Here is a 26,040-nt window from a genome sequence, read left to right as displayed (position 1 = left end):
ATTTGTAACAAAAAAAAAAAAAAAAAAAAAGTTGAACCTCTAACATAGACACTTCAATTTAACAAGGATTATTATTAGTTTCTTCCAACAATGAATAAACTTCATTCACAGGTATTTGTTAAAATAGTAACGTGCAATCTATCAGTGGTGTGATTATACTGTTTTTCTTCAGAATTTCTAGTATAAAGAAAACTGGTGAGGGTGAATAAAAATGTGTTTTCAGGGCTGGGGATTTAGCTCAGTGGTGCCACCACCTTGCCTCATAAGCACAAGGGCCCAAGTTTGACCCCCAGTACCAAAAAGAAAAAAAAAAATGTGTTTTCCCAGATCCGGAGCCAACTCTAATATTCACACACACATGAATGGAAAAAGTGCATGCAAGGTGTTGCCTATGCAAGCACAGCATGCAGCTCCATGTAGGAGCTGGATGGACAAATAGCTGCACCCCATCTAGCCCATCACCTTGGTCCTACTGAGACACTAGCACACCTGGTCCAAACTCCATCCCTGTTTCCCCACTTACGCCCCAATTCTAAAACAAAGTAACCCAAACACACACACAATGAACGGTCATCAATCGGGTACAGAGACATCACTGGAGTAAGAGCCAAGCTTCAACACACAATGTGACTTACCTTCCCCGATCATAGAGACCCCCACGGACATGCCCATGAACTTGCTTTTGGTCCATACATGAGTGTTGACACACAGTCTCTTTTCCTTGCACTCACAGTAAAAGCAGGAGATGGGAGGGTGATGGGACACTTGCTCAGCTACAAATCGTAGCTTGTAGCTTCTGGAAGGGTCTTCAGCCACCGGGTGTTCCTGACAGCCAGCAGAAGAGGGCGGAGCAGTCCTCTTTGGCTTGACCCTGTCCCTGGGAACCTCCCAGGAGCAGTGAAATGTCTCGCCGATGATGGGGTTGTAGGGCTTCTTGGCCAAAGCCCCCTTTCGGCCCTCGCGGAAGGCTGTGAGATAATACTCCACAAAGCAAATGACTCTCTCCTCAGGCGTGGCCCCAGCAGTGATGGCCAGCAGCAGGTCAGGGTGTGTCATAAAGTCTGCATACATCTCCAGCAAGGATCGCTTCTCCAGGATAAATGTGGGGAGCACCACCTGCATTTGGGGGGCACAAAGGCAGACAGAAGGCCCTGTGATTACCCGGGAAAAGCAGACTGTAGTCACTGTCAAGCACTGGAAAGGGTCCAAGCCCAGGAGCAGACGTTTTTGATTTGTGCACCAGTGAGAAATCAAGGGAAATTACATCAAAGAAATGAGAATTGAGAGCGATATCCATGTCAACCCACCAGCCAGAGATTTAGCTCAGTGGTGCCACAGCCTGCATCACAAGCACAAGGTCCCGAGTTTGATCCCCAGGTACAAAAAAAAAAAAGACTTCTGAGCAATTTTCTTCTTTGCTCAACAGGGCTAAAATAATAGTCTCCGCCTCTTTCCATGCCGTGACCCTCCTGATCTACTCTGACCCTCTTCCTTCTCCAGATGGTAGAGATGTGAAGAAACCAGCCTGGAAAGGCTTGTCCTCATTCCTCCTGCAGGCAGGCCCCATCACCAGGGGTGCGCAGTGTGCTCATGGTTTGTTGGTGATGAGTCAAGGGGACCTAGGCAGACCCCAGATCATGGGTGTCTATCTGGTTGTCTGAGCATATACCTTAACACGATAGAGGCGGAGGCCCGTCAGCAGGCAGATGCCTCAGAGTTGCCATGGAGAGAGGGGCTACTGTGAAGTCATCTTCGGAGGCTGCTCCATGAATCAAGACCCAAAGAAACTTTGTAAGTAAGAAGTCACACAAAGTAAGTGGAGCTCAACATACAGAATCTTCTGGTAAAAGGTGACACAGGGGGTACCCCTAGGTTTGCTATTATTGGCTCATGACTGAAGGTAAGTATAACCTGATTGGCTGTCAGCATGGGACAAAGGGAACCCAGGGCTCCACAACCCCAAATGCATATAACCCAATGATTATGTCATTTAAAGCACATTCTGAATCCAGAAAGCAAATAATTTACTACTGCCACAGAAAGCAGAGAGAGCTCACTCCTCACCGCCCTAGAGTCATTGTAACGGGGCTTGGTTGGGGGATTACCCTCTTAGTCACCAAACACAGCTAACATTCCTGGACCACCTCACTGTTCCTCCTCACATAGTTACGCAGCGCTGTGAAGCTGGAAGGCTGATCCAGACCTGCTGGCTGGTCCTGGGCAGCCCCCAAGATGCTCAGTGACACGAGCCGCTTCACATCCCCCCTTACATGACCACTTCCATTCACCCTTTACATAGTCCCCAAGTCCCATGAACATATTTGGGAAGGCAAACGATAAGTGACCACGAACATCATCCAGGCTCACCAATGTAACCGTGACTCTTGACTCCCTTTCCGAAAACCGTTCCTGGCAGTAACATGGCTGAATCAGGAGAGATGTTCAGAGAAACTAAGCAAAGCACAGAGTGATTTCAGAGGTTTGGTAGACACCTCTTAATGCTATTTATCTTTTATTTAAGAACTATATTTTCCTATCTGTGCTAAGAAAGAAGCAAGATATAAAACTGAACATGTAATGCAATCCAAATGAATCCATAAAAAAAGACTCCACATGTCAACATGTCTTCCTAGACAACAGAACAGACTGATTTAAAATTTTCCCTGAGCTCCCTCTGCTTTGTCTTAATACTACATAGGAAGACAAGACATTAATTAAACTGTAACTATGTGAACCAGCAGAGAATTCCTAATTTTTCTTTCGGTCACAACTGGACAAAATTGAGAGTCATGCCCGAGGATGTCACTGGGCCAGGAAGGGAGTGCGTGGTGCAGCACAGCTTTCAGATGTCACCCCCGTCACTTCCTGCATTTTCCTGTAGGGACAAGTTCTCATCTAGCAGCTGTCACGGCTCTTTCTGGGGTCTGCTCCACCAAAGAGGCTCCCAGAGCTGAGCTTTGGTGATCACTCACCAAGCCACACAGACACAGCCACCCAATTCTCCTCTCCCAACCCAGAGGCACTCTAGGGCCTCTCTGAACCCCACCCAGACCTGCAGCACAGGTTGTAGACTGCGGCAGCTGGAAAGCCCCCAGTGAGGCCAAATTAAAAAGAAAAGCAGCCACAAATGTCTCATTCCTGCTATCCCAACTGGCTCCTTTCCCTTCTCCATTTCTAGACTCATAAGCACAGGGGAGCAGGGGGCAGGCAGAATCATGCAAGAAGAGCAGTCTGTCCCAGTGGATCTAACTTCAAGCAAGGACGCACCCACATCCCGATGTTTCATCCTTCTCCCTACCCAGTGGTAATGAGGTTTTTCCAGCCGTGCCCCACCCCAGCCCCCAGCCCCCAGCAGGTATTCCCACGTTCCTAAGGTATTCCCACATTTCTATCCGAGACTAGAATTCTAACAGAAAAACCAGCTACAATGCTATCTCTCTAACTGTACTTCTGAAAAGGTCAGGATTTACGGCATTTTCCCTAATTTAGTCAGCATGTCTAAACTCAGAAGCTAAAGGATTAAAAATAGGAAAATAACTCCACACAGAATCCCAAACCACTGAATGTCAGAACCCAAAGGACCTCAGAGCTTCTGCAGTTTCATACCCTGGTCTCACATAAATGAGGTTAAAGACCAGGGAAGAGAGCAGTTAGGCACTGGACTGAGGTTGCGCAGGGTTCCCAGCTGCCACCCACACTCCTGTCCTCCCCTACAACAGATCATGACAGCATGCCTCCACCTCGAAAGAACATTTCCTTCTCAGTGGCCTAAGGAGATGGACTAGGAGCTCGGATGGCTGGGCCACAGACCTGCTGTCACTGATCAAGTAGGGAGAAGTCAGTGCAGGAACAGAGTGGGAACAAACCCACTTTCTAGGCTATTCTACCTTCCCCGGCTTGGCAAAAAAAGCCCCAAAGCCCACCATTCTAAATGCCATTGTTAGGGGGTGAAGGGAGGGCAGGAACAAGGGGAAAAAATGAGAACCAAGATCTGTCATGTAAAGGTACAAGATCCCAATAATGAATGTACCTAAAATGTACCAATAAACTCAATTAAAAAAAAATAAATGCCATTGATAATATTACAGGCAGAAAGAGACCTTCGGGCTGGGCATTCTCTCTAGCTTCCAAACTGGCCTTCCAGCCGCCTGCTGTGTTACCTTGAGCCCTTCCTCTCCAGCCAGAGTCAACTTCCTAAACTCCCTGAAAGAGACACAGTTCAACCTGGCCGCACCTCCCCAGTCTCACACCAAACCTCCCTCTCTGCCCTCCTCTCCTGCTTTGTCTCAGTGATGAAAAAGCTACTTGTATTCGGCTCCAGGACCACCTCCTCTATGAAGTTTTTTCTGAGTTCCTGCTCCTAAAGCCAAATCAACAACTCCCTTCACACCCACAGAGTGCCCGGCACACATCTTCATCAAAGTGTCCTCAATGCGCTTTGCTCTACTACACACGTTTCCTGACTCTTTGTAGGATCTGAGTCCCTTAGACCTGGCATGAATCAAGGCAAACCAATGACTGATGCCTTAAGGACATGTTTTCTTTGACACGCGAGGTGAGGTGACCACCACCTATTTCCACACGCAGGTTCTCCTGCAGGACACCTGCATCACTCCAGATGACTTCAGGTTGCTGCTTCTCTCCAGGAACCCCAGAATATCCACACACATGCCAAGGAAGGTCGTGGCCAGGAATGCACTGAAGCCTGCCTAAACAGGACCTGGCTTATCTCAGGAATGTGGTTTCCAGGGCAATGAACCACAGAGCTCAAGGCCTCAGAAATGCTCTGTGACCAATGAATAAGTGGACTCAAAACTGGTCCAGCCCAGGCAGTCAGATTCCCTGAGACATCCTGGAGACACGAGAAGGCTGGGTGAACTCTGGAAGAGGGTCTTCAGAAGGAACGCAGTGCCTAAAGACTGATCCGTGGGAAAAAGGCCCTGCTCAATAGCCGCTGTGTGTTATTAATGCCCAAACTGTTTAACTAAGAGGGGGAAAAAAATCAATCCAAATTGAGGAACATTAATAAAAAGTGACTTGGGAATCTTCAGAAACTTCACTGCCAGGAAAGGGAAAAAGGATGACATTTTCTAGATTAAAGATAATTAAAGAGACATGTAACCAGATGTAATATGATTTAGATTGGATCTTGGACTTTAAAAATAACTACAAGGGGTATCACTGAGACAATCTTGGGAAACGCGACAGTGGGGCTGTACATACAATAGAATTTTTTCAATGTTACCTTTCCCAGGGGTAACAAATGTGCTTTATGCAAGAAAGGCCTGGCGCAGACCCTCACTGAAAGGTCAGGGAAAAGCTGCCATGACCTCTGCCAAGCACTCTAAGATGATTCTTCAGAGAACGATCACACACACTCATGTGCGTGGGCAGGTTGTGGGGGGACAGAAGAGCACGGAGTGAGCGTGAGAGGGGAGGGTTGTAGCTCAGTGGGTATGCTAGCCTGGCATCCCTCACAACAAAGTGGGCGTGAGAATGCACTACAGGAAGAACGTGAAGAAGGTGGGAAATGGAGAGAACGGCAGAGAAAGAAGAGAAAAGAAACAAAGGGCAATAAATTATATGGGAATCCACTGTAAAAATCTCAAAACTCTGCTGCGGATTGGAAAATATTCAAAATAAAACACTAGAGGAAAAGGCTCTCCTGGGGTCAGGGATGCGACAGCGGAGAAGGTATCAATTTTCAGATAACCCTCCTGAATTTGTAGACTGGGGGACGACGGGCTCACAGCTGTCAAGCCCCACCTACTTACATGTGCACCCTGCACTGTGATACGATGCCGGCGCTTTGGCAGAGTTAGAAAAGAGCACAGACTACCTGGAGAGTGGGAGCTCACCAGGCTTGGGGTGGCTTCCGAAACCAGACAGGCTTCGAGAGCAGTACCTGGACACCCCTGACAAGATACCGTTTTCTCACCGAAACAGAATTCCTAGCCTGCTCACATTTTCTTCCCTTGTCCAATCTTCTGGCCCTCCCACCTCCTTTTCTCAGTGCATTTAATCATCAGTCACTTAATCATCTGTTTCTTGGGCAGCAGACACAGGGGATGCAGAACCAAAAAATGCTCAGTACTAATTGGGCTGTCTGCCTCCAACCGAGGGTGACTGATGGCCCAGCTGTTCAGACCGACGGCATCCAAATGGCCTGCGATCGCTGCTGCAGATTTATGGAGCCATCGATAAGGACTGCCTTTTCTCCCATTAACATAATTAAGACAATGAACTACTTCAGGGGAAGTTTTGGAAAAAAAAAAAAGACCTGCACTGGGACTCAGAGGACAGTTAATTACATTTAAAGTTGCATCAATCTGCAGGTAAATGACTAATCTTCAGTTCGAGCTCTTAGAGTCTTCAGAGATCTGAAATAAATGATCATCACCTCACAGAGAAGCCAAAAGACACCCAGGAAGAGGGACAGTCCACTCCCTCCCTCCGACAGGGCACACTGCAGGGCAGTGCAAAGAGTGGACAGGAACAGGTGTGACACCGGGGAGCCATCCACGCGATGTTCAGGCTGGCACGCACCCCTGCGAGTGAGCGAGAGCGAGACCACCACCGAGGTTACCCTTGTGAAGCACTTTAAGGAAACCAGCGCAAGTGCACAAAAACCCAGCCTTACAAAATAAAAGGCAGATAATTTACCCTTTCCTTAGCCAACCTTAGCCCTGGGCTTCTTTAATGTGCCAGCTCCCCCCTTCGATCCACCAGACGCTGCCTGGAATATCACACAAGGCATTCATTCATAATTTATTGGATGGGAAGACTCTGAAATAAAATTTTACATTTTCAAGGTTATTTAGTATGGAGAGACAAATGCAATGCAATCAATCCCTGTATCCCCAACGAATCCCACACTTCAGGTCACAAAAGGAAGCCACTTGAGAGCTGGGTTTCATCTCTCAGCAGCAACGTACCATCCTCCTGGGTTTTTTGTATTAAATGATGGTGTTAAATTAGCCCAGTGCCTACCCAGCACATAGGAAATGCCTGCTCTCTGCTGGCAGTTGTTATACCCAGGGATCAGTAACCTCATTTGGAGACCAAGGAAGATGAAGATAAGGAGATTAAACACAAACTTGTCACAAAGTCTCTCACTGACAATGCTGGACAACCCAATGACAGGGAAAACCTGACTGCTTCTGATGCTTCTGTAAATGATCATTTAAGCTAACTACTCAGAGAAGAAGAACTGTATGAAATAAGAAAAATCTGTTGTTAAGAATTATATGTTACAACCGGGGATTTAGCTCAGTGGTGGCAACACCTGTCTTGCAAGTGCAAGGACCCAAGTTTGATCCCCGGCACCATACCCCCAGAAAAAGATAAAAGAAAAAAACAGAATCCCCCCAAAAAAGAATTCTATGTTTCAAACCAAAACTACATCTTAAGCCAAGAAAAACAGTTTGAATTTCACATATATTATCCTGTATCATCTTCTCAGAAATCTCTGAACCAATACAATTCCATTTTACAGATACCATTCCATTATACAGATTAGAAAATTACTATTCATTACTATTTTACAGATGCTATTCCATTTTACAGATTAGAAAACTGAGGCTCAGAGAGGTTTTTGTGATGTATAATGGCTAAATAAGTAGACAGTTGGGAGTGTGAGTGAACTCTGCTTGATCAAGGACCATGCTGAACACCTGAAGAGGCCATCGCTTGCCAAAACTCTTGCAGGAGTGGGATGGATGAACTCCTGCCAATGGGGCAGGATGGGAGCAGGGAATCATAGTCCCCTCACAGCACAGATTCAGAGACCCCATAAAGGAGCCAGATCATCACGGTGCACACTATTTTCAGGGAGGAGGGAGCAGCCCTTCTTGACAGCATATAAGAAACAAGATTCTGGGGGGAAAGGGACAGGAGGCATTGAAAAAGGAAAGTGGCACCTGTGCCTGGGAGACCGGAGACCTGGATGTCACGGCTCCACCTGGTAGGGTCCACTCTCCAGGTAAACCCTGGATGTTTTTGCCTTTTTTGGAAAAATTCTCCCCTTTTAAGAAGGTGCTTCAGCATAAAGATATATTAATCCTTGCCTATTCTGACTGACTCGGGAAATTGAGCCTAATGAAAAAAATCCAACAGAAAAAAGCCATACGCCCAAGATGTCTGCTCTATCATTACCTGTATCAAGAAGCCACAGGGAGGCAATGGGACCAGTCATACCACTACTTGCTGAAGAAGCAAGGGGCAATGTAACAACCTGGTAGGATGCTACACACTCGCTAAAGTGGGTACAGATAAGGGTGCGCTTTCCCTTAATGCCTACGGTGAGGACAGGGCTGCTCATAGTGTAATTTTGTAACCCAGGGATCAACAAACAGCTCACAGGCTGAACCTCTACTTGTTCTTGCAGCTAGTTTCACTGGAAAAAGCTCCACCAGTCATTTCAGCATTGTCCCTGGCTGCTTCTGTGCTTCCGTGGCAGATATGAACAAATGCAATACATGCAACACATACCATAAAGCCAAATCATTTATCGCCTGGCCTTTTAGAGAAAAGGTTTCTGACCCTTGCTCTGTATCATTCATATATTTATCTACTTTTGCACAGAGTCAAGACTTACTTTTAAAACAATTTTACCGTAAAGCTTCATTGAACATTCTTGACTTTCAACACACTCAACTGAGCTTTCTAAACACAGGACTCAGGCGAGGAGAGCAGCACAGTGGTAGAACTGCTTTGTCTGTCTGGCATGTACAAGACCCCAGGTTCAAACCCCAACACCACACACAAGAAATTTAGACATCAAAAAAATTAAAAAGAGGATTGATTTATAACGCCATCAGTGGCTGGGGACCATTTTCACTATATACACACTAGATACAGCATGTATCTATTGTGTCCTCTGAAGGGTCTTGTGTTAGAGGCTCCGTTCCAAGCTCGTGGATTTTTGGGAAAGGGATTGAATCACAAGGGCTTTAATTTCATCGATGGATTAATTCACTGATGAGTCCATGGCAATGGGCTTGTTAGGAGGCATGGTCTCATTGGATGAAGCAGGCCACTGGGGAGTGGCTTTGAAAGGTATATTTTGCCCCTGACCCCTGTGTCTCTGGTGCAGTGGACCCTTGACTTACAAATCCAATCAGTTCCTGAGGGCTGGTGGTCACTAAGTCAATCCAGCTGAGCTCTGGATGTTTACCCGGGCACACGCTATAGATAACAAGAGGCAGATGAACCTAATAACTCAAGCTGTTTGTATGTCAGACCAGTTGTAACTCAAGCGTCCAATGTACTTGCTTCTCTCTCTGCTTTGTGGTGCCATGGATGAGCATCTGGGTGGTCATCTGCTGCTCCCTGACTTCGTGATTCTGCCTCACTACAGGCCCAGAAGCAATAGAGCTGGTCAACAACGGACTGAAACCATGGACCAAAATAAACTTTTGCTCCTTCAAGCCATTTACGCCAGGTCTTTGGTCAGCAACAAAAAGCCAACGCAGCTGCTCTTGTTGCTCGTTTAGAAGGCATAGGACAGAATGTCAAAGTCATTTTATTTTTGTATTTCTTTGCTAACAATAGAAGCAGTTCTCTAAAAATTACAGAATCAGATTTATCTTCTCTTTCAAAGTATGAATTTTTTGGCCAGCGATTTAGCTCAGTGGTGCCACGCCTATCTCACAAGTGCAAGGTCCCGAGTTCAATCCTTGGTCCAACAAAAAAGAATTTTTTCTGACATGCTGATTTATGAGCTGTGACTTAGGTATCTCTAGGGTTAAGAATATCACCATCTACTCTGCTACTTGCTTTAGCCACAATCTATATCCCCCAACTCCACATTAAGGTGGGACCACCTTACCCTCAGCATTCACTGTTCTAGGTGGTCTCCCTGCATCCCTAACACCAGAGTACATGCAACCCCCGACAGATCCATGGAGGTTACAAACAGGCTCGGCCCTGTCCTTGACACCTCCTGTAACTGCCCTCCCTCTCAAGCACCTTCCTCCTGCCCATCGCTCCTGCATGTCCAGCTCACTCTGTCTCTAGTCCGACAGAGACCCACGGCCTGGGGACCCTGCCTTGTGCACCACACTGACATAATCTCACTTCTCTCAATACCAGTGTAGCATCGTCCCCAGCCTGACCCTATACTCGCCCCCTCAGACAACCCAAGTGACTCTGCCACTCCCAGCCCAGCTCACTCCAGTCCTCGCCTTGGGCCTCCCTGCTCATCTTCAAATGCCACACACAGTCGACCCTGAATCTACCCCCCATGTTACTGTTTCTCCATTACTTCACCTAGACCCTTTCAATGTCTTGTACAGTCTTTCTCCTCTGTCACCTGTGATTCTGGCTTTTTATCTTACAAATACTTTTTAAAATATAATCTGCAGTGAATATGTCCTACACTGCAACCCAGCACACATGAATCGATGGAACTAAAATAAATGTTTTATATACAGTGCACCTGATCTTTTCCATTATATTTCACCCTCTAGAAATCATAGGCTGACCCACTAAAGTGGTTTTACAGCCAACTGATGGGCCATGACCCATGGTTTGGAGACAGACTTTAGATCGCATTTGTACCCCTTCCCACCTGCACCCGGTCAGAATTAACTCAGGCACCATCTCTGTGTCTATGCCATCCATGAGAATAGAAAACAGGCAGATTTATAAAAGCCAAGCATTCTCTAGCAGAAAAGGGATGGCGTTTGCACAGCTAGGAGACTAAGATTAGGGGAGGCAGAGGAGCAGGAGGCAGTCTGTATGCTTGGTATAAGGCAGGGAACACGTACGGAGCTGCCTGCCTGCCTGGTGTCTGTCCTCCGCAGGGCCCACTATTTTGTTCAAGTCGTGTGGTCTCCCAGGATGCCAGACACTCTTCACATTCAAACTTGTAAAAGCATCCAAAGGCTAGGCTCACGCACCTGTGATCCCAGTACTCTGCGAGACTGAGGCAGCAGGACTGTAAATTCAAGCCTGGCCTGGGCAATAGCAACTAACTGACAGCCTGTCTCAAAAAAAAAAAAAGGGGTGGGAGACAGTTCATGGCAAAGGCCCTGAGTTCAATCACTTAGTACCACCCCCCGCAAAAAATAATCAAAGAAAGGCTGACCCCATTCTGAGGCAACCTAGAAGACGAGACTGATGAGACCCAGGCATTCAGCACCACTGGGTCCTCCGCGCACCACCTCCGGCCTTTACCCCACCAGGCCGCCATCCCACAAAATCTGGGCTCCTCCCACTGCCCCTTAATGCCCAGGGGACACCACACACAGCACTGCCTGTCCCGTCTGCTTCTGGCACAAGGCTACTGCCAAGGTGCGGACGGAATGTGGACCCTCACTGAGACAAGGATGTTGGAAGGGAAGGAAGAAGGCTGTTCGCCCCCAGCGCTGCTGACAGACCCACCAGAGGGGCTGTTTCTTCCCATATGGACAGTGAAATTGAGTACCAGAGAGGCCACCCTTACTGTGGAAGCTCGTGACAGCCAGCTGCAGGCCATGAGGCTGAGAGTGCATAGGACCCTTGTTCTGGCTTCACTGTTTCTCTGTGCAGCCACGGCGCCACAGCCCTCTTGACAGGCTACCTTGAACTTCTCTGGAACATGCAGGAAACCTCATACAACTGGATGCCACCTCACATGCTTTTTCCGATGCTCCCCTGGGATCAGAGAGCCGCAGTTCTACCAGAGAGACATATGTAAGGCTCTCCACAGAGGGTGAGCATTCGTGTGGGAATGTCCCTTGTGGCTGGCATGGAGGAGCGCCACAGTCCAGCACGCAAGAGGCCAAGGCAAGAGCACTGTGTGAGCTCCGGACTCTGAGGGCAGCCTGGGAAAAACAGTGAGACTTCTTTCATCTCAATGTGAGTGCTTATACGTGTGTATTTCCTTTCCAGTTACACCTGCGATTACCCAAACTGGACACATCCGATCTGGCCTTTTCCCCATCCTACTTCCCCAGCTCACCCTTGAAGAAGGAAAGCTTGAAGACAGAGAAAGAACCCAGACAACTGGCCACAAATCCTGTGGGCCACCCCAGCCTACCTTGGTCAAATCCATTCCAAGTTTCAGCTGTGAGATGAGATGAAGAATTATACTGCGCTGATCCTCCATGACACCCAATTCTGTCTCTTCTTTATCTTCACTGTCAGTTTTCTCATCTTCGGACAAAACCAGTTCAGGGCCTGAGTTTGGCTAAAATGAAAATCATCATTAAGTAATCACCAGCTGGCCTGTTAGAAGTCAGAAACACAGCAAAGAAATTGAGTGAGACCCCCAACCCTGCCCCCAGGACGATTTCTCTGTCAGCCATCCTATTGGCCTTCCCAAGCAGGTCCTGTGCTGTGGTCACTGCCATCCCCTGCCATCCGCCCTCGCCCCCATCGGTGAGTCACCTGGCCCGAAGACTGTCCCAGACCAAAAATCTCCTGCTCCTTAAGAACCCAACTACAGGACAAGGGCCTTACTGGCCCCCCTTGCTAAATCCGCTCTATTAATTTGCCCATTGCGGGACACTAATCCAATGTAATCTAGATCTAATACAAAATTTCTGTTCATAAATAAAAGTTGGATTCTCTTGGAACTAAAATTACCTGAAAATTTTAACCGCAATTATCTCTACTCAAATTAGGATCACTGTATCGAGTGTAAGAAATTCTAAATTGGCACCGAGAAAGAATTAGGCAAAAATGAAAACGTAAGGAGAAACCCTTGAAACTTTAGAATGATACAGAGATTTATGCTGGCCACATACTCTGCTTTCCTTAATGCAAGTTTATGAATTCAGTTGCCGATTTGAACTTTACAAATTACCAGAAAACAGGAAAGCTAATGAAATGAGCAACAGGGATTACTGAACATAGCACCACCCTCCAATACCCAAGTGTCAAGGGTTCCAGGTACAAAGCAAAGCTGTGCTGCGAATTCTGCTGGAAGAAGTCACCCAATTCCACCGCCTCACATTTCCCTATGTTCTCACGATACACCTGCTTATGCACAGGCAAAGCCCTCCACAGAACACCACAGACTGTTTCCAATTATCAGTGCGGTCAGGCATAATATACAGAAAGGCAGCAGCAGTCAATGGTATCAAACATAAAAGGATAAAGGCGTGCCCGAGTGACCATACAAAAACTGGTGATGACTCATCTCATCAGACAGAACCATCTCACATCCAAAACTATTCCTAATACACGAGTACAAAGGTTAACTTAGTGGTCAAAACGATGTAACCGTCCAGGGTAACGCATCCCTCACCAACACTGCATGGTGCTCTCCTGTCTGCTGCAGGCATTTTTAAAATTTCCATGTAGATAGACTCTTCTATAGACATATTCCAGGTTATCCTTAATCTCTACATAACCATGCATGGAGAGACGGTTGCGAGGGCCTCAGCAAAGTCCTCAGCACTTTGAGTTTTCTTCCATCACGTGCCTGGTTCTCTGGCCTTCTCCTGTAGACATCTGCTCCACTGAACATACTGAACTAAGGGAGGAATTCTCACCCTTCTAACCTAGGAAAGACTGCCCAGAGGGAGTCTACACAGGGAAGGTGGTGAAAGCAGGGGCAGAAGCCCAGCATTCCAGTCAGGGCCCCGAAGCTGTCCTACCTCACTGCCACTCCCTTTCTGCTGTGCCCCAGGGGCTGCCACCAGTAACACGATGCTGGGCCAGAATGGCTGTAGTCAGCGTGCACAGAGCCATCCTTCTGCCCACCTGCCCTGCTGGCTCTTCCTTCTCCCTCCTCTGGATTCCAGGCCAGTGTTAAGCCGGTGCTGCCTCAGGCCCCTTGGAGCCTGCATTCTCAACTGGAGGCCACCAGAACCAGGCAGCGTGGACATGCACCTCTCCAGGGAAGAGTACTGCAACTGCCACTGCTGTGTGGCGGCCTGCAGGCAGACAGTCATCTGTAGGAGCAGAATCCCCTCATCCCAAGGCCACCTTGGGGAGGAGAGGGCACTGCCCAGGCACTCTGCTTTGGGAAGAAAAGTAACAACAGGAAAGAACTACAGTGAAACCGCTATCATGCACTGAGGTAAAAGGTGAACGTCAGCACCCTGAAATACCTTGGCAAAACAGGTAGCTCTTTAGAGCACAATTATTATTGCTCGAAATTAGTTCTCATAAAATACTGACTGCAAACCAAACAAATCAATAGCTCAAGTGTGGCTGCTATGTGCTTTAAGAAGAAAAGAATCACTCTCTTCCCATCTGCCCACAGTGAATGCATGGGGAAAATCTCATCTTGCCCATTTCCTGCCACACTGAGTGTGACATGTTTACAGAAGCCCACATCTCTTCCTGTCTGCCATCTCCAGAAATTATAACCCTGTCCAGCAGCCACTAAGTCTTCTGTAAGATCCTGCCACAAGACAGATGCTCATTAAAGTGAACATAAACTTCTCTAACTCTTCCCAGGCCCAATCAACACATGACCCATGGGTGGGATGATTTTCTTCTAAGACTCACTGCCGCAGAGAATATCAAAGCTCGTACACAGGGTCCAGAGCTGGCTCATCTGGATGACCAGGGTCAGAGCTCCTAGGTCCCCAATATCCTGCCGAGGGAGGGCTGGCCACGGGAAGCCCAGCAGGTATCTCCCTCACTGGCACAAATCCTCAGCAAACCCTGACCCCAAATTAAACAGGGACCCAGTGCTCGCTATTTTCTCTTTCATGCAGCTTCGAGAATTTGCCCTCCTTTTTAAAAATGTAATAGTTTGTGAATAAATTCTTTTTCTACCCAACCTCAAGTAAGTAATCAGGGCCTTTAAAAAAAAAAAAAAAAAAGGGGCTGCTTTCATTTATCAGACCGGCAGTGAGCAGTTCAGCCCCTCTGCAGAAAGTGCAGGCTGCTCTCTGCCTGCATCCCTCTGGGGAGGCGAGGGAAAAGGGGCCGCACCTGCATTAGCAGGCGAAGACCTGAAGCTCCAAGGTCATGAAGGAGGTCGGAAGGCACAAAACCTTCTTTTCTTTCAGGGTCAAGGACTTGTTTATTCTGCTCTTCTGACATGGAGTCAAAGGAGACCGCAGCTGTCACTTGATGGAAGGGCTGCTTTACACAACTGGGGGCGCAAGCTCATCACACCATGGCCCTCCCTGCCTTACAATGTCCTGCTTGTCTCCTGGTTGCCTACGCCTGCCCACACCCTTCCGATCTATAGTTTTGCCTTCAAAGCAGTAACAACAAACTTCAGATGACCTAAGCAGCAGAATGCTGTTTCTCCATTTCGGAAGAAAAACAGATGTTAGAAGTGGCTTCATGATGCTGAGCAAATTTTTATGACTTAAGAAGAATGTACAGATGCCCCTTTCCCAGAGCTCTTTGCAAATGAGCCAGCCCAGCCACAAAAGCGTACAAACTTGAAAGTGAAATGGAATTAAAATATACTTTGAAGAGAAGAAGCCTTTGGAAAAATGAGATTTTTAATAAAAACAAAAATTATGACTCAATATTTCTACCACATGAGCACCTTGGGGCATATGATACTACAAAAATCAAGTGACTCGTGCCTATTAGCAAAAGTCAGGAACAAATGGATATTTGACAGACAGGAAAAGATTTAATGGGCTTTCTGGGGTTTAGAGACCTTTGCTGTTGGCAACAATTATGTGGGTACTTTTCTGAAGAGAGGGTCCATCGCTCTCCTGGCACTCTCAGAAAGGCCTGTGCCCCTTAGCTGACCTCAAGTCCCTTCAGGGCCAACAGTGAGGCCATGTGAGAGATGGGGATCTTGGCACTGGGACGGGGTGCTGGCGGTGCCTCATCAACGGCACTCATAGAATCTGCAAATGTGACCCAATCCCTAATTCCAGAACTCTACGAGTAGGAAAGAAGCCAGCTGACCCTGGAGACTGACCAAGAGCAACTGACTAGTATCAGGCAGACATGGGTCCAACAGTCCTCTCACTGGGGACACAGGTAAAGAAGCATTTAGCTCTCCTTTCATCTCTTACTTTTAACAAAACTGTTAATTCTTCAAAACAAATGCAAACTTCAAGGAAGACCGAATGAAATTCCAATCTTTTTTATTCAATCCATGTATGTAACTTCATTACAGTCTGGGTCAATTCCAGGAAAAACATGAAAGTAGATATTCACAGGCAGAAGCCTCTCATGCCCCTGCCACAGGCCTCACTCCCCCGCACACCCTCACCGACTCGACTCCCCATCTGGCACCTCACCCCAGCTTTCCTTCTTAGACAGTGGCACCACCTCCTCTTCTCTCCTAATTTGAGACCTGGCCTGCAGAGAGCTGGAGTTAAGGTCAAGCCCTCCAACTGCACCTGCCTGATAACCTACAAGAGGGGCTGCAACATCACTAGTTCTGTTTGTGGCAACATGGTGAGGCCTGCATCGCATCACCCAACCTTTACAGGTGACTTCTGCCCCTGGACAGGGAGCACACGCATGCTGGAGTCTTTCAATTGCAGACATGCAGGGACTCCACTCCAACAAGATTAAGATGGGATCCTAAATTACCATCTTCTGCCCTAGTAAATTGAACCCTGAAATAGATATTCTTAAGTAGGCAATACTCAATAGAAAACATAACCCACTGCATTCATGTGATCTGCCACTGTCCTGAAATCCTACATGCTCCAAGGACAATGAAGCCAGTTAAGAATGAACATCACCTTCTCTTCTGGCAGTAAGCATACCACAGTTCCATCTATTTTAAAGCCTGGCAACTTTCATCACATGCAGCTACCTTGGCACCAAAGCTTGGGGGTGAACTGAACCATACCAAGGAGCCTTGGTACCAAATGACAAGACTGAACAAATTCAGATATCATCCTTCGGGGAAAACAAGGAAATCTAGACATTTCCAACAGATTATTTATTTATTTATTTTTGCAGTACTGGGGACTGAACCCAGGGCCTCACATGCTAAGCATGCACTGTAGTGTTCAGTTATATCCCAGCCCCTCAAAAAGCTTATTAAGGGTATTCTGAGGGTCACAGAAGAGCAGGCAGTGGGGGAGATGACAAGCACCACCCTCAGATATCCCCAAAGAAGAGAGATGTCAGGCAGAGAGCAGCAGACAGGAGGAAGAACCAGGAAAAACATTCCCTCATTTACAACTTATTTCTCAATTCCACAGCTAATAGAACATGTAATCACACATGCAACACGACCCCCAGGGCTGAGCTGTTTTCGTTTACTTACAGCTAAAAGTCAAAAGATGCTGGTCTGTCAGCAAATGACAAGTTCTGGAAAACTAAGACAGGAAAGCCGAGACATGGATCAAGGTGTGGGGCTAGAGAGACTGAAGAGTAGATGGATGGGAGACAGACAAAGAACATGAATAAAATAAGAGAGTAAACAATGGAAGAGAAGCAAGGGACCTGAGTGTCTAAGAGGTACATGGGCCTGGGGAAAAGCTACTGAATGCAGTTTTTTTCCAGTTCTAACGATAATGTATTTTACTACTGTTGATAACATTAATGGAATCCATCAAACCAAGGACTTAACCCCTTTTATCTCTAGTCATTTCCTATTTACAGTGTATTTAACCCGATTATCACAATCATTACATAAGGCTACAGTGGATCTTCACGTTAGCAACATTTACATCACAAGAAGCCCATCCAACGGCCCACTGTCATGAAAACTGGCATAGCTGCATCTGACGATCCAGGCCGACTCGGTAGGCCAATGTCATCCCCAGTGCCTAGTACCCTGCATTCCCCAGCAAGATACGTTTTAGTCCCATGACTACCAAGTACAAGGCATTCACTATTTCAGAACTGGAAAAACTGATCTCCCCTGAAGGCACAGGGACATAAAGTTTTGTCGTATGAATGCCATACGGCTGCTCCTGATGACCTTCTGTCCTTCCCACACTTAGCGCAGGTGGGATTTCTTTTCCGGAGAGGTCTCTTTGGTGCCTTCTTCTACTAGCTCTTGGGAAGTAGGCCATCTCTGCCAGCGGAAGGTCTCTCAGTCAAGCGGATGGATGCTCCCCTCTGGTCAGAAGTCATGCCAAGGACAGACGTGGAAACATGTCTCCATAAGGGTCGTGCTCAACTGCTGCCGCTTGGCCCTGTTGCAGGGAAGCTGTTTAAGGCTTGAACTATCCTCTCTGTGGAGCCACTCGCAAAGCCAGGTGACTGACTGTACCTCAGAGGCCACCAATGCCCTTAGAGGATCTTAGCTTGCCATTTGGAGGTAGGTTCAACAACGAGGCTACTGTGAAGAGAACCCGATGGAGAAGTTGGCTCTATCCTGAACAAGTCCAAATGTAAGCATGTCCATGCAGCAGCCTGGTCCCCACCACCATTTTGGAGATGCTGAGTTGGTTGCCACTGACATCACAATCCTCTTGCTGCCTCCCAGTGGATGAGCTGGCTTTCTTGTGCTAACCACACATACATATACATTTACCACACTTGGCTCTCATAGACTGGAAGGACAGATGCTCTTCCTGAGCAAAGGGGCCGACCTGCAGAAAGGTTGGTTTTAAACAAAACACATCCTGGAAGGTAGAAGGAAGACACTTCTGGAGAGGGAAGGGTGCAGGGGCATTCATCATCAGCCAAGATAAGCAGGAACAATTACACCAAGAGGATTAATAGGTGTTCCTTAAAAAAAAAAAATTCCAGGAAAGCATTCATAGGAAATAGCAGCATGTCTGTCTCATTTCCACAAATCTGCTTAGAAACTAGAGTCTGGCCATTTTTAAATGAAAGGAAAAAACAAAGGAATCAAGAAGGAGCAAAGAAAGCCTAAAGAAAGTACAAAAAGGGGAAAGGATGCAGCAGTAGCAGGTGGAGGAGAGGCAGCCGCCCTGCAGCTGTGGCTCTGAGGCGGGGACAGTGACGGCCAGCATGCAGGACGTGAGGCTGCAGAGCTCTGCAGCCTGGACTGAGGGGAAGGGAAGGGCCCCAAAAGGACGCAGTGGCCTGCCAAGTGCCAAGAGCTCTCTCTCTGGTGCTTTACAACATTATCTCAAGGAGCGGAAGGCTAGCACTTTACAATCAAGTTCAGCACCGAACTGGTAAAGTGGCCAAGGCTCAGCAAGACTTCCTGAAAGCCAAGCTGAGTGGAGTCCAGGGAGCAGGATCTGTGGGGTCCTGCTTCTGGAGTTACGTGAGCAGCGTAAAACACAGAAGCTCATTAGCATTGGGATAAAAGTCATGACAAGGAAAAGGAGAGGCCATTGAATCAGGAAACATGATCACCAGGCTTTAGGAAACAGTTGCAAATACCAGTGAGAGTTCTGAGCTTTGTTTGCAGATAGTCATCGAGACAAGTCCTGAAGCCACTAGCTTTTGTTTCAGCTCAACGTCCTTTGTAAAATGGAGATGGTACCATCCACAGCACAACAAAGCATGTAAGGCCACGAGTCTAGACATGGCTCACAGAAATGCCAAGTCCCACGAGGCCTGCAACTCTCCCCTGGGTGACTACAGCACCCATGGGCATGTTGACCCGAAGCCACTGCTGTCAGACTCACACCTTCCTACCTGTTCATGGCCCTCCTCTTGGCAGCAAACCCCCCCAAACCCGTACTGTGCCTCCCAAGCTCTCTCTTAGGCTTTCTCCAGCAACGGGGACGCCAAGGGCTCTAGGGCTGTAGTGACCCAGGCTCCCCAGATAAAGTCTGTGGCCCTGACCATGAAGTAGCATCACTTCTCGGTCTGAGGCTATGCTGGGCAAGACTTCATAGGGATTTTGAAACATTTTCCACAAAAGTTACATTCGGGTGTGGGGTTTGAGACACACATGACACACAGGAGAGTCAAAGAGTAAGCAGGCACCAGGCTGCAAAGTTTCTCATACCTTGGAGCTTACAGGTGGCAAAGCACCACATCTGCCATGAAAGCTGTAAGGATGCTTAGGAGGGTCTCTGAGTTTAACAGCTGATATTCTAGCTGAGGAGGAATACACAGAGCTTTCTGCCTTTATCCTGGTCCTGGGTCCAACTGGTCATTTCCGACTCCTCAGTGAAGACTTAGTTTACCTACATTTCCGAGGTGCCAAGGTGGAGCCTCCCTCCTACCTAGGCACTTGATTCTGGCAGATGTCCACTTGGGCACTTATCAAGCTGTATTTCTGCAACAGCCTGCTTCCTGACTGGACCAGGAATATGTCGACTCCTGCAGCAGAGGAACACAACTGTCCAGGGCTGCCCTCTCAGGCCTGGGGAGAAGGAACATGGTGATCATTCAGCAGTACCAGGCAGGGCCAGAAGTGGTAGCTGTCAGCTCCCCCTGATGACAGTGAACTGCTCTAATTCATGTGCTCCTTTCTAGAATCTCAGTGCAAAGGATGGTTTGTGACACCTTCAATAAATGTTTTTCTAGAGGAACAAATAAAACTAAAGAAAAACAAGAGAGATGTGCGGAAACACACACACCAAAAGATCTAGCTTTAAAATTACAAGGCCAGAGAGATCACACTCTACTTCATTTATGTGAAATATCCAGAACAGGAAATCCAGAGATAAGGAAGCAGATCTGTGCGTGCCAGAGGTCTGGGGGTGACAGGTAAAGGGTGTTGGGTTTCTTCGGAAGGTAAAGAAAATGCTCTAGAATTGGCTGTGGCGAGGAGGAAACATACCTGTGAATATAATGGAGTCCACCAAGGGCTTAGTACACCTTAAGTGGGTGAATGAATTCTGCACTACTTACTAGCTCAGTAATGCTGTTATTTTAATAATGGAATCAAAGGAAAGGAAGTATGATCAAAGTAATCCAGTGAAGCAGGGGAAGGAGACCGCAGAGGCTCCCTCAGACGCAGTCTCACATAGGCAGAGGGAGGAGCGGACCCTGCAGCAGCAGGAATGTCGAAAGGGAGGGACCCAGACACTGGTACTGCAGGGAGACCCAGTTGCAAACAGGCACACTGCTGGGCCTGATAACTCGGCTCAGCCCTTGGAGAGCCTCTCTGTACCCATGGCTTTAAACAATTTATACTCCGACCACTTCAATATTTGTATCTCAAGCTCAGCCTTCTCCCGACTCCAGATGTGAACATCAGCTGCATAGTCAACATCTCCATAGCTCTCCGTGGCTAATAGATATACAGACCCTGGAGAGATGCCCTTGGCCTGATCCCTGGGACCTGTGGATATGTTACTTTCGTGACAAAGGAGAGCTCAAGCTCGCGATTAAATTAAGACACTGCAATGGGGGAAATTATCCTGAATTATCTAGGTGGGCCTCACTCACATAATCACACAACTCCCTAAAAGTAGAGATTCTCTCCTGGCTGAGAGATGCGACCAGGAGAGCAGGGCCAACAAGCTTCCCGTCTCAGAAGATAGAGAAGGCGGTCACCAGCCAAGCGACACAAGCAGCCTCAACCTGCTGGAAAGGCCAAGGAAACAGGTTCTTCCCCAGAGCCTCTAGAAAGGAACAGTCTTGCTGATACCGTGACATTATCCCACTGAACTATATGACAGACTTATGTTCTTTAAATCAGTACGTCTATGGTTATTTGTGATAGCAGCAAACAGAAAACCTCACCTGATGGTCGCACCAAACTGAACAAGTCTAGAACAACCTTTCAACAGATCTCCAAAATGTAACCTATTCCCTATCTCAGCAAAGGACAGCTTTGGCCTTCTCAGGGCTCAGTCACAGCTCTGGCACAGCCTTGGCTCTCCCAGCCAGGTTCTACCCAAAACCTGGTCTCTTCTAACAGCCTGCACCACACCACCATCCCTCACCTAATTACGGCAATGGCTTTCCAGTCAGTCTCCCTTGCTCCCCCCACACCTCCTCATGGTTGCCAAAAAGCGTCTCAAACTATAAAGTACACTGTGTTCCTCTTATGCTCAAAACCCGCCCCCACTTTATTCAGAAGAAATCTCAAAGTCCCAACTGTGGCCTGGGAAGTCCTGCACGATACTGCCCTACTAACTTTTGTCTTCCTTCCCAGTTTACCCTATTCAATCCGCACCAGCTATCACATTTCCAAAACACATGAACTGCATGTCCACCTAACATCCTTTGCACCTGTACTATTACTTTTTTCCCCTCCATGCTTGTTGCTCCCTCACTTCACCTAGATCACTTCCCAAATGTCACCCTCACCAAAATGGCCTCTAACCACTGTTTAAGTTGCTCCTTTCTTGTTTCTGTTGCTATGACAGCCTAGGTCTCAGGCACATAAATAAGTGACCTAACACCTTCCTAGCTTGCCTTCCACTCTAGCCTCCTCCTCTGGTTGGTATGGCACCAGCAGAACGTTCTTCCCAAAACCCTCACATCCACCTCTCTGATCAGAAGTCTTCAGTGGGGACAAGGGTGTAGCTCAGGGGTAGAGCACGCTGGCAAGTGTGAGGCTCTGGCTTCAGTCCTCAGAACCAAAAAAGGAAAAGATAAAAGAAAAAAAAAAAAAAAGTCTTCAATGGCTTCCCATTGCCTGCAGGAAACTTTCTACCCAGCCCAACATTCAAGGATTCTTGATTCCAACCAAGCTACTTCTTTCTTTCTCCTCACCCATTTTTTTCTCCTGCCTACATCGACCACAGTATAAATACAGGGCACACTTTATCCTCGGATCCACATCCATTGTTTTCAACCCACTGATGTGGAAATAGCACAAAGTTCTGTCCACTAAACATGCACACGCTTTCACTGCCATTGTTCCCTGAACAATACGGTGTGGCTATTCACATGGCATTCACACACTGCACTAGGCAGGTATTTTAAGTAATCTACACACGTCCCAAGCATACAGGAGGATGTACAAAGGTTACGTGCGAAGCCTGCGCCATTTTACATAAAGAACTGCAGCATCCATTGATTTTGCTACGCAAGTGGTGGAGGGGAAACGGACAGAGAACTGGGCTTACTTCTCACGCTATTATCTAGAATTGCACTAATACAGTAGTAACTAGCCACATGTGCCCAACTAAAATTAAATACAATTAAAATTCAGTAAAAATGACACTACCCACATTTTGAGTAGGCAGCAGCCACCGGTGGTTAGTGGCTGCCATACTCGATAGTTCTGAAAGAAAATATTCGCTTAATTGCAACAAGCTCTTTAAACATTTTTGTCTTAGTACATTTGACACATAACGCATACATTCATCATAGTAAGTTGGTACCTATACGTACACCATCTTACTCCTCTTTATCCACCCCCCATCCTCTTCCCGTCTGCAAAAGGACTACTTCCTTATTTCCTATCATCTTTTATGTTGCTCTTTAAATTGTATGGTGGGTTTCTCATATAAGAGAAGCAAATCACAGCAAGTTTTATTGGAGAGAGTTGCTCTAAAGTTTCATTGTCCTCCCAGTTCATCTCTACTCCTGGCAAAATGACTACTTTAGAACACGAGCCCCCAGGCCGTGACAGGATGCTAACAACCCAGGCAGGTACACCTGCCCCTTCTCTGCAGCCCCACTCACTTGTAAGCCCAGCCAAGGTCACTCATAGGCTGCTGTCACATCTAACCGTTCTTAACTTCTTGGTAATTAATGTAAAGCTCAGTACAGATTCTGAAAAATCTAAACTTTCTGTTGAAACACAAAAGAACAATTTCACAAACACCTCCATCTCATAAAATGGAGCAGTTGGGTAGCCAGTAGTAAATAAAATGATTCTGTGCCTAAAAATTTAAAAGGAATTCCACTGCCTGTGATTTACTTCCATTGTAACCAGTGGTGCATGCTGAGAATAGAATTCTGGCTTTCCATATCCTGCTTAAATTACTATTGATATACACTGTGCTGGGAGATGGATTTCTTCTAATTCTGCAGATGGTAAGTGCCTTTATTCAGAAAATAAACATCATGAGACTGAAGTCGATGGTACTACATTAGTAATTCTTTCAGACTCTATACTTAATACCACTAATTGCTAAACTGCCTTGTTCTTCTCCAAAATTATACAGTTATGAGCCTCAACTCTATGGTAGAGATAGAAAAAAAGATGCAAAACAATGAGGGCATGCAGGGTGGCAGCAGCAAAAGCTCTTAATGGGGCCCACAGACTTTCATTTGTTTGTTTTTTTAGCTATTTTAAGTAAAGTGTGACTGTAATTTATACCTACCTAGGACAATGTACAGATCTTAGCTACAATTCCATGAGTTTTGACATACTGCTTTCCTTAAAACTGTGTTTAAGTATACAGTTCAGTGTTTTTAACTGTACCAATACTGTGCAACAGACCTATGAAACTTTTTCAACTTGTAAAGCAAACAGCATCTGTTGAACAATGACTCTTCTTTCCCTCTGTTCCACCTCTCCACGCAGAAGCCTTGATTGAGTCCCCTCCCGGGTAACTGTGATGTGTCCTGGGGTTTGAACTCAGCTAGAAACATCCCAGGCCAAGGGGGCTGGAGCAGCAGCCTAGAGAAGCGCAGGCCCCAGGGAAGAGCATGACCAGAGGTGACTGACTGTCCAGATCTAGCGTCGGGGTGGACACAGCTCTGGGCCAGAAACCGGGGGGGATCCATGCAGACATGTGAACAACTTTTCCCATACACTCATTTATTTCCTCCATTAGACCAGGTTCTAGAAATGGCACTTGATGGCTTCCCAAAACAGATTCAGAAAGCTATCATCCCCCACTAGACGAGGGGGATGGTACTTTCATGTGTGCCGTGCCAGGTGGTCATTCAGTTCTGAGTTTCAATTTTATCTGTCCACTTTAATCATTTGTACCTCTCACCAGGAAACGAATTCCCAAGTGACTCTCTCCAATGGAGATTTTGGAAGGGTGCGATATTGTAAGGGACATACATAGGGCTATCGCAATCCACAGAATAGTTCTGATTTACAAGTCATTAAAAGCAAGAGGCATTTACCGTTCTTTGCAGGCCAAAGAACATGAATAACGCAAAAAGCCAAGTGCATTAACGACTCTTCTGCAGATAACGTTCTCCGAGCCACACAGAAGGGGCAGGCTCGGAGCACTTTCAATGAGCCAGGCACACAGTGTCCACAGCAGCAGCCCAGCCTTCCAGGGTCAAAATCAAGCAAATTCACACCTTTTTGCTTCAAGAGGCAGAGTTCCCAGATCATTATCTCCTGGCTCTCAAATAATCAATGATTTAGTGCTACAGGTAGAAGAGGTGGGCACTTTCTGAAACAATGTAGAGCTTAGGGAATTTTAGACTTTAAATTTTTCTTAAAGATAGCTCTGGTACATGCCAATTATATTTGGGTTTCTGCAAATATTAACAAACCAAGGAAGAAGCATCTGGGAGAAAACAGGCTCCAGTGTTTGCAGGGGGAAAAAAACACCCAAAACAAAACAACCACAGCTCTTAATTCCATAGTGAAGAAGCACCAATAACCCTCAGATAAAGCTACAATCTTTAAAGCCCACTCAATCCCGTTGGCTCAAATAGCAGGCATTTCCTCTGCTTTTTAATTTGCATTATATGTGTCCATTTTTCTAGCCACTGTGACAGAGGACATTAAAAGGTTTCCCTGAACTCTTAGTCAAATGTGAATCGAATAAAGGATCTAAGAGGGTAATTGCAGCAATTCATATTTTTTTCATGTTATTCTATTGCCATAAAAATCCAAATGAGGCTCACTATGTCTTCTATTTTAAAAACTGTCACATTATCATGCTCTTCTTTGCCCTGCTCTCAAATGCTTCATTCAATGAAAGCTTCAAGGGGAAATTTGTAAGACAGCTGTAATCATCTCAGGGTAATGTGAATGGTGTGTGGTAGCAATGTTAATGATCAGAATGGCGGGATTATTGCTGTTAGCTCAAAAAAAATATGAATTTTAGGTCTAAATGTAATTAGTCAGGACTGCCCCTCCTCTAAATACTGACTTTTGTTTTTGTTTGTTTGGATCACTCTGATGCCCAGAATTTCCATTTCTACAGTTAAAAAAAAAAATCTGATGATGACTCTCCAAGCTAGGGTTTTGTCACTTTCATAGAAATTTTGACAGAATCCTCTATTCCTAAACAACACATCTTCATTTCATTTCTAAAACATGATCATGAAACACATATTCCCTGTGAATATTAAATTAACCACAGAGTATGTGACACTATTATTTTATCTGAAACTGACGTTTAACTGGGTGTTTTTATTTTAGCATGTTATGGACAACCCAGTGTCTTTGAAACTAAA

At 46.5% G+C, this 26,040-nt stretch overlaps 1 protein-coding gene across 1 annotated transcript in view; it reads right to left on the bottom strand.

The window, feature by feature from the left end:
- Osbpl10 (oxysterol binding protein like 10) overlaps positions 1–26,040 on the bottom strand; it is a 192,123-nt gene that overhangs the window by 19,862 nt on the left and 146,221 nt on the right. The window contains exons 8-9 of the mRNA XM_033756928.1: positions 12,023–12,172; positions 636–1,116 (exon numbers count right to left, since the gene is read on the bottom strand). Of these exons, the coding sequence (XP_033612819.1) occupies positions 636–1,116; positions 12,023–12,172 (631 nt within the window). The remainder of the gene's footprint in view (positions 1–635; positions 1,117–12,022; positions 12,173–26,040) is intronic.

Source organism: Fukomys damarensis, unplaced genomic scaffold (assembly GCF_012274545.1).
Source record: "Fukomys damarensis isolate Sample0158 unplaced genomic scaffold, DMR_v1.0_HiC HiC_scaffold_28, whole genome shotgun sequence".
Lineage (NCBI taxonomy): Eukaryota > Metazoa > Chordata > Mammalia > Rodentia > Bathyergidae > Fukomys > Fukomys damarensis.
This window is presented reverse-complemented; position numbering and strand designations above follow the sequence as displayed.